Consider the following 14,608-nt stretch of genomic DNA (forward strand, 5'->3'; position numbering starts at 1 on the left):
GAAGGATAATTATATCCTTCAATCATAATTTCTCAAGCTCCTTATTGTTTTCAATAAACATGAAGTAAACTAAAACATGACTAAAATATCCGATTCTCTCTCTAACTTAGAGAATAACAAAAGTATATGTGGTAACATATAGTATTACAGAAAAGCATATGTTTGTGTCTCCTTTTTATGTTCACAAAACTTGTATTGAGAGAATTGTTTTATTCTACTTGTCCCTGTGTCCAGTCACCTGCTCCCTATTCTGAAGATTCTCTCTCTCTCTCTCTCTCACACACACACACACAGAGAGAGAGAGAGAGAGACACGGTAAACTTCTTGAGGTCAGGGGCTATTTAACGTGCTCAAATAAGTGATCAATAAATATTCTTTAATTAAATTGTACTGAACTTGTAGGACATAAAAAAGAAGTCAATTGAGAGGGGAAAACCAAAAGATACCCTTTTAAGCTTTGAATTGTGACCAATGCTTAGTATATCATCCCCAAACACAATTAAGTTTGCCTTAGTAGGGTAGGAGGAAGTGGTCCCTCCCCAAATAGGGATGTTTAGGTATCTGAAGATGTTATTTGCTCAAGAGAGAACTGTCCACCCCCAGCCCAGGCTGCCCATCTGTGTGAAGTAGTCAAGTCCAAAGACCCTTGAAACTTGGGGTTCACTAATCAGTGCACCAATATTGCTTGAATAAAAACATCAGAATAAGAAAACACTCCAGTTAATCAAATTAGTAGATAATTGCAAAGCTTTTCAGTCTCTGTACTCTCCTTTCTTTAAAAGGCAGAGCTGCACTGCCTGCTGTCTTTCCCTTTGGGTAAGCACTTGTTCATTTCACTCAGTTTATGGCCCTGATGGTTTTAAGTACCACTAATTGCTTTTGAGAACTCTGTGGAGTCCATTGATGAATCCCTTTGAAAATAGTTAGGTCTCTGTATTTGGTTTGAAAAGTACGTGTTTCTAGTGTCTGAATAGCTTTGTAATTTTGAAAAGCTCTGTTAGAAAGCTTAACTATATGTTCTAAAGATTTTACTTTTTAAAATATTTTTTATGAAACAATTTATAGTGGTTTTACAACTCCATTTGATTTTTCCCCCAGCATTATTGTCTAAAAGTATTTTTCAAAGATTTTTCACAGAAATATAATTTCAAGCTAAAATACATATTTCTATATTCTACATTAATATCCATTATCTAATTTGTCATCTTATGAATATATTTCTAGCATGTATTATTGGGGATTCCCTGGTGGATCAGTGGTAAAAAGTCTGCCTGCCAATGCAGGAGACTTGGGTTCCATCCCTGGGTAGGGAAGATCCCCTGGAGAAGGAAATGGCAACCCACCACAGTATTCCTGCCTAGGAAATCCCAGGGACAGAGAAGCCTGGTGGGCTACAGTCCATGGGGTCACAAAAGAGTTGGACATGACTTAGCGACTAAACAACAAGCATACACCATGATATACCAAGGCAGAGGCCCGTAAAAGAGATTTTATGAGTTTCTATGCTATTTAAGACTCTTTAGTACTCTTGCCTCGGAGAAGGCAATGGCAAGCCACTCCAGTGTTCTTGTCTGGAGAATCCCATGGATGGAGGAGCCTGGTGGGCTGCAGTCTGTGGGGTCGCTAAGGGTCGGACACAACTGAGCGACTTCACTTTCACTTTTCCCTTTCACACATTGGAGAAGGCAAAGGCAAGCTACTCCAGTGTTCTTGCCTGGAGAATCCCAGGGACGGGGGAGCCTGGTAGGCGTCCGTCCATGGGGTCACACAGAGTCAGACACGACTGAAGTGACTTAGCAGCAGCAGCAGCAGCAGTACTCTTGCCTGGAGAATCCCAGGGACAGGGGAGCCTGGTGGGCTTCCGTCTATGGGGTCGCACAGAGTCGGACATGACTGAAGCAACTTAGCAGCAGCAGCAACAAGGAGGACTCCCAGTGGCTCAGTGGTAAAGAACCTGCCACCAATGTAGGAGATGCGGGTTCAGTCCCTAGGTCAGAAAGATCCACTAGAGAAGGAAATGGCAACCCACTCCAGTATTCTTGCCTGGAAAATTCCATGGACAGAGGAGCCTGGCAGGCTACCGTTCACGGGGTGGCAAAGAGTCAGACATGATTGAGTGACTGAGCACAGTACCATCAATCTTTTCCTTACCATCAATCTTTTCCATCATGTATTTTGTTAAGGGTGGCTTAGGTACAAAAGGTATTCTCACTTTATAGCTTGCCATCATCATTGGCTATGCTTTATTTATTTATTCTTTTATATTTCCCTTGCCTATTCTCATTCCATCCTCCCAAAGGCCACTCTTCTAGTGTATTTGATGTGTATCTTTTGTTTGTTTATGTTCTTATAAAATCTGTACTGTTGTTTGGTGTGTGTGTATAATATTTTCTTACTTTTTTTTTTTTAATACTATAAGATCACTCTCTGTTCCTGGACCTCTAGTATGTTGCTCCTAACTACCACAGAGTCCTTTATAATGTGCATCCAACTCATGTTGCCTACCTACTTCCCAGTGATGGATACCTGTTCCCTCCACCACCCACTCCCCATTACCTTCTTGTATCTGTCCCCACATACGGTTCTGTAGGAGAATACGTTTGGGCTGCATACCCAGGATAGGCTATTCTAGAGCATGGGGATATCTGGGTGGCTTTCCAGATGGCTGTTCTCAGTGCTGGAGGCATTTGTTCCAGGCACTTCTGGTCTGTCCTGAGCACAGGTCAAAGCAGCAGAGTCACAGGTGATTGCAGTTAGAAATAGTAAGTTTGGAGTGTGCTTGAATGGTGAGTGAAGGACAATGACAGCATACTGACAATGTCAGCTAAACTCTCCAAGCTTTAGCCTCGGTTCCACCAGTTCATTTGTCTGTTCTTACACCCTCATTATGCCTTTTTTATTAGTACAGTTTTATATAGTATTTTTTGATATCTGGTAGGGAAAGTTCTGGATTTCCTGAGCTACTGGCAGAGCTTTATTTTTCTGTATCAATTGTAGGTTAAATTTATAAACTTTCCAAACAAAAGTTAAGTGGAATTCTGACTGGGATTACATTGCTTTTATGGAATTTACACCAACTATTTGGGGAGAATCAATATTTTTCTTACATTAAATTAATTGTTCCATCCAACAGCAAAGAATGTCTCTCCAAATATTTGCATTATCTTCTAATTCCTTTATTAAAATTTGATTTTTTCACATAAGCTATTGTGTATTTTTGGTTAGTTCCTAAATACTTATAGTTTTTGTTGGCACTGTGAATGATGTAGTATTTTCATATTACTTTTTCTTAGTGAAAATAAATGCTAATGATTCTTGTATATTGGTATTATATTCAAAACTCTGCTGAATTCTCATCCTAGCTCTAACAGTTTCAGAGCAAGAAATTTGTTAATGTAATTCATTACGATTATAGATTAAAGGAGAAAAGGCACGTCGACTTAAAAAAAATGCACAAAGTGAAAGCTTCAAGTTAAGTTTTATTTGGGGCAGTATGAGGACTGTAGCCTGGGAGACGGCACCCCAGTTAGCTCTGAGAAACTGCTCCAAAGAGGTACTGGGAAAGGACAATTTATACGTGATTTTGGTAAAAAGAGAGTACATGCAATCAAGCGCATATTTTTTTGTGGAGAGTTTCTGCAGGTCTTTTGAAGCTTCTGCTAGTCACGAGAAACAACTGTCATCATGAAGGGTTTTAGTGCTTTTCTAGAGAAGAGGAGATATAAAAATTCAGATCATAAAACCAGTTCCTGAGAATATCTATCTGAAGACTTGTCCTGCCAGTTTCCCGAAGCACAGAGTGCCTCATTTCGGCTCTCCACCCTGAACTTTTTCAGGAAGTGTTGAAGGTCAGCAGCTACAGCTGCACACGATTTAATCCTTGTAGAGGTAGATGGCAAGCACCCACAGCAGGTGCCAATTTGTGGTTGACAGGCATGTTGCTTATCTCAGTGTTGATGCAGGTAAAATATTTGATTAAGTTCACATTTTGTTTAGGATTAACAAAACTCTTAAGAAAGGAGAAGATAAATTCCTTAACTAGGTGAACATTATATAACAGAATTCTAGAGGAAATTTATACTTTATGGAGACCCTTTAGCTACATTTACTGTATGTAAACATAGTATTGAAGGACTCTGGCTATTGACTGGAAGAGGGCTTCCCTGGTGGTTCAGATGGTAAAGAATTTGCCTGCAAGGCAGGAGACCTGGGTTTGATTGCTGGGTTGGGAAAATCCCCTGGAGAAGGAAATGGCAACCCACTCCATTATTCTTACCTGGAGAATTCCATGGACAGAGGAGCTTGGTGGGCTACAGTCCATACGGTCACAAAGAGTCAGACACAACTGAGTAACTAATACTTTCACTTTACAAGGAAAGAAGAAATTGTTTCTTCAATACTTAATGTATGAATGTTGCACCTTTTGGGCATAAGGTATTGTTTCTAGGAATCTACCCATTTCATTTACGTTTTCAAAATTATCACCATATAGCTGTCCATAATACTTGGGGCAGGGGGGTAACAGCTTACTGAGACACAATTTCTTACAACTCATCCATTTAAAGTGTACAGTTCAATAGTTTTTAGTGTTATTTATAGAGTTGCACAAACTTCACCAGTCAATTGCCTATAATACTTATTTAAAATATTTATAAAATCTCTATTTTTGTTGATGATCTACTCTTTTTCAGTCTTTGTCCTTTTTTATCTTTATCTTTCCCTCTGCCTTTTAAAAATCAGCACCGCAAGTGCTTATTAACATTCTGAAACAATAAATATATGGTTTTGTTAGTATTGTTGTTATCCTTCTCCTCTCTATTTTAAAAATCTTTTTCTGCCCTTATTTTTATTATTTACTTCATTCCTGTTTATCTGAATTTTCCCTGTTGTTCTTTCCCCTCATTTTTTAGCTGAATGCTAAGCATATTTGTTTTTAAATTTTCTTCTGTCCTGAAAAATATATGTGAAGTTAAAGTTTCTTTCCAGCTACTGTTTTAGCTGTAGCATACAAACTTTGACCTATAATATATAATGACCTATATAATTTTTATATCATTCTTTTCAACATAGAGCTATTCACCAATGCCATATGTTTTCCAAGCAAATGGGATATTTAAGTTATAGCTTTGTTAATAGTTTCTAACTTTATTGCATTATAATTGGGAAACATTTTAAAAGGATTCTTTCTAACTTATGGAAACTTTCTCATCTTCTAAGACACAGTTTACATTTTAAAATGCCCCAATTATATTCAAAAAGAATGTGTATACTATTTAGAACATGTTTTTTTAAATATTTCTAATATCTCAAATTTATGAGTTGTATTATTAGGTCTTTGACATACCTACTTGTGTGCTATTTGCTTTAACTATCAGTTTTGACAGAAGTATATTAAAATCTCCAACTACAAAGGTTCATTTATCTATTTTTCCCTAAATTTTTATCAATTCTTAAATAAGTTTGGAGATTCTTCTGTTAATAAGGGCTTCCCTGATAGCTCAGTTGGTAAAGAATCTATCTGCAATGCAGGAGACCCTGGTTTGATTCCTGGGTCGGGAAGATCAGCTGGCGAAGGGGCGGGCTACTCACTCCAGTATTCTTGGACTTCCCTTGTGGCTCAGCTGGTAAAGAACCCACCGGCAATGCAGGAGACCTGGGTTTGATCCCTGGGTTGGGAAGATCCCCTGGAGAAGGGAAAGGCTACCCACTCCAGTATTTTGACCTGGAGAATTCCATGGACTGTATAGTCCATGGGGTCACTTTCACTTTCACTTCTGTTAATACATATTAACGATGGCCGTATCTTTTTGCTCTGTTGCTCTTTTATCAACATATGTTTATCTGTTAAAATGGTTCATGTACTTGAATTCTATGTTATCAGATGTTAAGACTGCTACTCCAATTTTTGGGCAGTTCATATTTACTTGGTGTGTCATTTTCCATTCTCAACCATTTTTTGTTTTCTGCTTCAAGTGTGACTTTTACATGGACCATACTGCTGAATCTGTTTTTAACATCTGGTCTGATAATCTCTTTTAAGTGGTGTATTTTAGCACATTCATATTTATTCTCATTATTCTATTATTAGGATTTATTTCTGCCATCTTCACCATTTACAGTATTTTTGGTCTCTTTTCGTCTTTCCTTCTTTCATTTAATAAAAAAAATTATGAATTCATAATGTTGCTAAAATCACAAAGCTCAATTACATTATTTCACTTTACCGTGATAATTTTAAAAGGGTAAATTTCCACTAATTTGTGTAATGATAATTCTTTACCTCATTCCACAACTGTAATTCTTGTTCAGGCTGTAATCCTTGAGGCAATACTGGAGCACCTAAAAATAAAGTTATACTCACAAGTTAATGTTATAATATTTCTCCTAAAACTAAACATTATATATAATTCATTTTTGGATGATATTTCTCATTTTTCACTGTATATCATTATCCTCCTAGTTCAATTAGGTATCTCCGGGTTTGACTTAGTATAAGGATTCCCTGGTGGTTCAGTTGGTAAAGATCCCCCTGCAATGCAGGAGACTGGGGTTCAATCCCTGGGTGGGAAAGACCCTCTGGAGAAGGAAATGGCAACCCATTCCCGTATTCTTGCTTGGGAAATCCCATGGACAGAGGAGCCTGGAGGGCTACAGTCCATGGGCTCCCAAAAGAGTTGGACACAACTTAGCGACTAAACCACCAGCAACCAAGGAGACATAATTATTAAACAAACTTTAATAACATTACAAAGACATTACTCTCAAGAGTGAAAGACTTATATGTCCACACAAAAACTTGTACATGAACATGCATAATAGCATTATTCATAATAGCCCTGAAGTGGAAACACTCCAAATGTCCATCACCTGGTGAATTAACAAAATGTAGTACATCCATACAATGGAAAATTGTGGTCCATAAAAAGGAATGAACTATTGACATATGCTACAACAGAGATGAATCTCAAACAGGCTGTGCTAAATCAAATAAGCAAATGCAAAAGATTATATTCATACATATAAATGTATGAATCTATTAATATGGAACGTCCAGAGAAGGCAAATCTATAGCGCAAGATTACTGGCTGCTTAGGGCTGAGGATAGGAATGCGGACTGACTGCAAATGGACATAACAGATCTTTGGGGGGTGATGGCAAATTGTATTGTTGTGAAAGCTGCACAACTCTTTCTTTTCTTTCTCTCTCTCTTCTTTTTGAATCAATACTTCACTTGTTAAGGAGAAGTAAAATTACTAAAAGTTTTGTAAAACAGAGCATAAAAAAGTAAGAAATCCATTCTACTTAATTCAGAATGCTTGAAGAGTCACTTATGCCCCTATGTACGATAACACAGGAGCAAAAATTTATTACAGACACGTATTTTTTTAGTTTGGGTTTAGTGCTAGCCCTTGTTTGACCTAAATATTATAAAGAATGATATTCAATCAATTGAAATAACATTTTTCAAGTAAGACAATGCCTCCAGGGTATTCCTAATGTGATCATGAAAGAGAACTTAGATGATGAAGTATCACATAAAATCCATGTAAATGTATGAATACAATGTTATAGCACAACTTTATGTGAACTTTATGTTTATTTGTATGTAAATCACTTGCTGTAACTAGTGGGGCTTCCCTGGTAGCTCAGATGATAAAGAATCTGCCTGCAATGCAGGAGATCAGGGTTCAATCCCTGGGTCGGAAACATCCCTTGGAAAAGGGAATGGCTACCCTCTCCAGTATTCTTGCCTGGAGAATTCCATGGACAGAGGAGCCTGGTGGGCTATAGTCCATGGGGTCACAAAGAGTCAGACACAGTTGAGTGACTAACACTTTATTATAACTGGAAGTTTGTACCTTTTGACCACCTTCATGAAAACTTATTTATACCATAAATCACAACTTAATTTAAATTAAAAGACAAAAACTTTTTTAAAAGTTTTGAAAACTCTCAAAATGTATGAAACATATTTATAAAAGGTGATGGCAGATATACTTATAGGATAGAACTCTTTCGAATCAATAGAAAAAAAAGAAACATGAATAAGTAAATGGCTGCCCAACTCCTTAAGTCCACTTAAAAATCACTGAGTTACATAATTAAAACAGACAAATTTTATGGTACATAAACTGTATCTCAGTAAAGGTCTTTTAAAAAAAGAATTACTTGTTTAGGCCTTAATTATTGTTGAAATAAAATGTTAACTAGCTTATAGCCTTCACTTTCAGTTTTCTCTTTCACACACTGGGGAAGGAAATGGCAACCCACTCCAGTGTTCTTGCCTGGAGAATCCCAGGGAGGGAGGAGCCTGGTGGGCTTCCGTCTATGGGGTCACACAGAGTCGGACATGACAAGTGACTGAGCAGCAGCAGCAGCTTATAGCCTCTAAAGTAATATTTTCTTCACAGGTTCAATTTTCTAATTCATGCTGTATAAATTATAAATATTAAATGTAATTATTGTTTATTATATATATATATATACACATCTATTCTTACTAAAATTAAGAAAATACCCTTTTGTGAAAATGAAAGTGTTAGTCTCTCAGTCATACCGTCCATGCAACTCCATGGACTGTAGCCCACCAGGCTCCTCTGTCCATGGAATTCTCCAGGCAAGAATTCTGGAGTGGGTTGTCATTCCCTTCTCCAGGGGATCCTCCTGATCCAGGGACAGAACCTGGGTCTCATGCACTGCACGTGGATTCCTTACCATTTGAGCCACCAGGGAATCCACAGGCACTAGGTTAAGCATTAAAATGTGTCATGTCCTTAAACCTTTAAACCAACCTTTTAAGGTAGCTATTCTACTTATTCCCATTTTAAGATGAGGAAACTGAAGGAAGGAAAAATTAAATAATTTGTCTCAGGTCACGAAAATACATACGTAGCAGAAGCAGATTTCAAATCAGGTCTGAGTGCAGGCTCAGTCATGTCTGACTTTTCGTGACCTGATGGACTGTAGCCCGCCAGGCTCCTCTGCACATGGGATTTCCCAGGCAAGAATACTGGAGTGAGTTGCCATTTCCTCCTCTAAAGGATCTTTCCAACCCAGGGATCCAACCTGGGTCTCCTGTGGCTCCTGCATTGGCAGGCAGATTCTTTACCACTTGAGCAACCTGGGAAGCCCTCAAACCAGGTATGACTGATTCCAAATCTCTGATTGCAGCCATGAAATTAAAACACGCTTACTCCTTGGAAGGTAAGTTATGACCAACCTAGACAGCATATTAAAAAGCAGAGACATTACTTTGCAAACAAAGGTCCTTCTAGTCAAGGCTATGGTTTTTCCCGTGGTCATGTATGGATGTGAGAGTTGGACTGTGAAGAAAGCTGATCGCTGAAGAATTGATGCTTTTGAAATGTGGTGCTGAAGAAGACTCTTGAGAGTCCCTTGGACTGCAAGGAGATCCAACCAGTCCATTCTAAAGGAGATCAATCCTGGGCGTTCATTGGAAGGACTGATGCTAAAGCTGAAACTGCAATACTTTGGCCACCTCATGCGACGAGTTGACTCACTGGAAAAGACTCTGATGCTGGGAAGGATCGGGGGCGGAAGGAGACAGGGACGACAGAGAATGAGATGACTGGATGGCATCACCGACTCGAGGGACATGAGTTTGAGTGAACTCCAGGAGTTGGTGATGGACAGGGAGGCCTGGCGTGCTGTGATTCATGGGGTCGCAAAGAGTCGGACACGACTGAGCGACTGAACTGAACTGACTGAACAGATTTTTCCCCCTAATTCTACCACTTTTCAGTCAAGTCTTGCTTTGAGTTCACTCAAATTTATACTGTTATTGAAGCTAAGTTCTAATAAAAGTAACAGTATTTAGCTACATTTTCTGTACTCAGCATTAGAAGTAACTTACATGGATTATGTAGTCCATAGTCGAGAGTTCATTTATTTGAATCCCCGTTCATGGGACAGCTATTCTAGGTGCACAAACAATCTTACACACTTCTCAATTATATATTTCTTATCCTAGCCCAAAGGTAGATCTCAAAGTCACTTTTGTCTGGTGACTGTTTTCAGAAACAGATAAAGCTGTGCTTCTCAAATTTTTATACAAAACATCTGGTGATCTGACTAAATGAGATTCTGATTCAGTGATTTGGGTACCGGTCCAAGAGTCTGCATTTCTAGCAAGCTTCCTGGTGATAAACTGATGCGGCTAGTTCATGGATAACAGTGAACAGCCAGAGGCAGTGAGCACTGCATTGCAGAAAGAAACAGAGGATGCCTCTTATTTGACAGAACTAGGCAGCTCAAAGAAACGTTTTAGGTCTAAGCTTTTTAACAAGTCTGAATAATTCCAAAAGAGGGATATAAATATTCTCATGAAAAAAATCTAACAGGCCATTGGACCACTCCTTACAGCTTGAATGCATTACTCACCTATTGTTACTAAGCGTACACAGCTTTGAAAAACAGGAAGGTAAAAGAAAAGGGGATAAAGGGAGAAAGCAGCGTTTGATTGAAGAGAACCAGAGTTAAGTATGATGCAAGGAAATACACAAGGAATTTCACTTGCTGTATGCAGTCTTCACCTGCCTGTACTTTAGATTTCTCCACTCATCATACCAGGGTTAATTTCTGTTTGACAGGGCATTTCTGTTTAAAGAACACAATTTCATGTTCTTTCTTCTCTTGACTATCCTCCACCCTCCAGTAAAAGTGGAAGCACCCCCTCCCTACAGCCTTACCAAGACTTTTGAGACTTTTGTCTCCTTCCATGTCCCCAAGCTGGCACGGGCCACACCAAAACTGCCACTGTCTAACTTAGTCCCAAGTATTTATATAATAAAAAAGGGATACTTTGTGGCTCTTACACAAAACACATAAACACAGTCTCAGGGTAGAAAGGTTAGAGAAACCAGAATTTTTAAATGTTTACCTATAATTTGTAGAAAAGAATTAATATCCTATGACTGAATCCAAACATAAGAGGAAAAAATTTCCCCTTTGTCTATTTGTTAACTAAAGTTGATGTGCTTCTCCTCTCAACATACCCAGGATGTGGGCTTTACATTATCAAATAGTAGTGCTAGATACTTTCCCAAATACTATCAGGACAGTGCCACTCTCTTCTATATGCTAAAAATGGCATTGTAAAAAAAAATTATGTTTTAATTTTTATTAAAAGTAGGGCTTTTATTAAGAGTAGAGCTTCCCAGGTGGCAGAGTGGTAAAGAATCTGCCTGCCAATGTTGGGTTTAATCTCTGGGTCCAAAAGATCCCCTGGAGTAGGAAATGGCAACCCACTCCAGTTTTCTTGCCTGGAAAATTCCATAGACAGGAGCCTGGTGGGCTACAGTCCATGGGGTCACCAAGAGTTGGACACAACTAAGTGCACACACAGAGTTGATTTACAATGTTGTGTTAACAACTGCACTATTTTTGCTCAGTTTCAGGATATTTATACTTAACACTATCTCATAAAGATTTATTATCATAAAGATTTCATAAAGGGAAATCTTTAGTTTTATACTGAACAATATAACTAATGCAAATAATATGGATCAACAGCTTGTGCATCTGTAAATACACCACGTGTAAGAGAAAGAAAAGCAGATCCTGCTATTCTAAAAGTAGTGTCCATTTTCTTTTCTCAATGCTAGTGCTTAGCTAGTGTAGGATTTGGAAGTCAGAAATCATTACTGCTGACTGAATTTCAAGAACTATTTCATGAGTAGGAAAAGACACTTCTTAATTTAGTCCTGGGCACTTCATCACTTCTTGTCAGAGGCTGTGTCAAGAGATAGTTTGTTGCAGATATCCAAAGGGACCTCTCTTTTAGGAAATTTCTGTCTTCATTTTAATGTTCTTTGAAAGGTAAACTGTTTCCAGCCAACTCTGTGGCTGGCCCTTTACCTTTTTATTGCCACTGCAGCTCTGCTAACTCATTTTTGCCAAGGATGCTGCACTTATTGACATGATTTTTCCTCCCTCTGGCTTTGTGGCATTTGCTTTGTTGTTTTTTGATACATCCACTTGCACCTTGCATAATGATTAACCTTGGTGGATTATCTCTCAGCTTGGCTTATGTATGTCAAGCTTCCCCTCCAGTGCTATTGTCAGGGCTCAGGAATATAGCAGATCACCAGGGCAGATCAGATGAGGGTAAATTCACCCTTTTCCCTTCTCATCACATTTTTAGAGAGATAAAATTAATTTTTTAGTACTAACAGCAGGTCTGAAGGGGAAAGAAAACACAAAAGGGTAGTCTAGGGGGATTTCTGTGTAGGGAAAAGTATCTCATCCCTTAACTTGAGAAACAGTGGGGATATTTACGAGATGATTGGTCAACCAGCAGATACCCTCTTTTGGAAATACCTCCCAAGACTTGCTGTTTTTAGAAAATGGCTGCTGTTTTCTATAGTTTCTGCCCAATCACCAGGAGCCTGAAAATTCTCCTGTATCCCCCCGCTAAAAGAAGTTCTCTCTCACTGAAGCAAAATTCACTGCAAGCATATAGTACTTAACATGCATGGAAAGTATATTTGCTTCACAGAGAAAAAAATTAAACTATGATTATCTGCTTTCTGAATAAGGTAGATAAAAGCGACCATCCAAATTTTACCGATAGCAAATTTAAAACAGAAAAAGATTAACATGACTTTGCAAAAGGCATGCTGTATCACTGCTGAATATGCGATGGAGAAGGCTTAGGTCTCCTACCTCCTACAGCTTACATTTCACAACCAAATTACCCTGCCTTTCAAGCCGAGGAGTCCCCACCTCTCTGAATCTCAAATGCCCCAAGGAAAGGGGAAAAACAATGGGAGGACAGCAATAAAAATAGGTCTATTAGGAAAAGAATGGTGTGTCAGTTCCCCCACCTCTAATAGGGGGCTGGGCTACAGGTTAAGGAAGGTTCCCACACTATTGGCTTCAAGTCCTAACATTATGGACAATGATGAAACAGCTCTCCCTTAGCTACTGAGAGGAGAGCAGAGGGAAACTAAGGGGACCCGTTGCAGATCTAGAAAATTCAAGATCTTAGTAGGGCTACCGCTGGCCTAGGAGGGCCCTGGCTCAAAGCTGGTAGATGAGTGATGGTCCCCTCAGGCTACTTGGAAAGGTCACCTTAAGGGAGCAGGGAAGTGATCTTTCCACTGGAACAGGTTGTATCTACTCTACCCCAAGTCCCAAGCTTTGGACACCCCTTCCAGACCTTGTTTTTGCTTTCCCCCCATCTTTCCTCTAAGCCACGGCTTCGCTGGTGGTTCAGATGGTAAAGAATTCTGCGTGCCAATGCAGGAGACCCAGGTTCAATCCCTGGGTCGGGAAGATCCCCTGGAGGAGGAAATGGCATCCCACTCCAGTATTCTTGCCTAGAGAATCCCAAGGACAGAGGAGCCTGGCGGGCTACGGTCTCAAAGAGTAGGACACGACCGAGCAACGAACACTTTCACTTCCTCTAAGCGAGGCACAGAAGTCCTTGTTACTATCAAATCGTAGCTGCCTTCAATGGCTTTAGCTGCAGCAGTGACGGAAAGGCGGGCTTGCACACTTTCTTCTCCAACTCTATATTCCTGATCCGGCGCGGAATAACCTGTGAGGCAGAGCCCACGCTCTTCCTTTCCATACTGCTAAAAAGGGGCCTGTTACTGCTCAGGGTTTCCTGAACAGTCCGGGAGTTCACTCACCAAGAAAGCTGAGCACTTTCCAAGTTGACCTCGCATCAGCAGGGGAAGTATCACGCCCACTCTAGTTTTGCTTCATTGTCAATCCCTCCAGTAATTGCAATCAAAGGAAAAGCATTTGAATTTTCGCTATTTTAACTTCTGTTACCCATAAATCATGCGGGCTGGACATCCCGAGTCTGAGGGGGCTGCCCGGCTTGGGAGTTTCCCCCAGGCCCAGGTCCAGGCTCGAGCCGGGCCACAGACACGTGCGCCCTCGCTGCCCTGGGGTGGCGACCCGTGCGCCGCGGCACGAGGGGGTGGCAAATCCCACCAGCCAAGAGTAAAGACGAGAAAAGGAGATGAGAGATCGAGGAATGGAGCGGGGAGAAGAGACACCGGACTGGACGCGGCGCGGGTGTCCCAGGGGGCGCGGGGTCCTCTTACCTCCGCAGGCGTCCGCGCAACAAGACAGCAGGAGCAGCAGCAGGAGCGGGGACCCGGCGGCCCCACGTCCCGAGGGCGGCTCGGGGCGACGGCTCGCGGCTCGCAGCATCCCGGGCCCCTGCGCTGCACCCGCCGCGCGCTCCGAGCAGTGCTCCGGTTGGGCTTCCGCGTCCCCGGCGCGCTGTTCTCCCGGCTCCGCGTCCGGATCGCCCGCGCCACGCGCTGCCAACTTTTAAATCTCGCGGACACGTGAGCTGGGGCGGCTAGATCCCCGCGCGCGCGTCACCTCCCGCCCCCGGCCTTCCTCGCGTCACTCCCAACCCGCCCAGCCCCGCAGCCCGTGCACGAGTTTCTGACTCAGGGTACCACGCATCTTTCACCCTCCTCGCCCTAGGGTCTCTGGAATGGAGGATCCTGGAATTAAAACGAAGCATGTCCATTCCCTTCTTTGGAGGCACTGAAGGGGAGCCGGAGGGGAATGCAAACCAGACGGCCAGAAGAGGCTGGTATCCCGGCTTTTAAACTTGGTG

General features: G+C 40.9%; 1 protein-coding gene across 9 annotated transcripts in view; it reads right to left on the reverse strand.

Moving 5' to 3' along the window:
* Positions 1 to 14,608, reverse strand: part of NMU (neuromedin U) — a 183,202-nt gene that overhangs the window by 18,962 nt on the left and 149,632 nt on the right. For 7 of the 9 annotated variants that reach the window (XM_088836061.1, XM_088836058.1, XM_088836060.1 and 4 more), the window contains one exon: positions 6,281 to 6,339. In XM_088836061.1, the coding sequence (XP_088692187.1) occupies positions 6,281 to 6,339 (59 nt within the window). Of the gene's footprint in view, positions 1 to 6,280; positions 6,340 to 14,078; positions 14,287 to 14,608 lie in introns of those variants that run through there. The other 2 variants (XM_088836062.1, XM_055434625.2) reach the window with 1 other exon arrangement.

Source organism: Moschus berezovskii, chromosome 5 (genome assembly GCF_049115385.1).
Source record: "Moschus berezovskii isolate FMDL1 chromosome 5, NW_MosBer_1.0, whole genome shotgun sequence".
NCBI lineage: Eukaryota > Metazoa > Chordata > Mammalia > Artiodactyla > Moschidae > Moschus > Moschus berezovskii.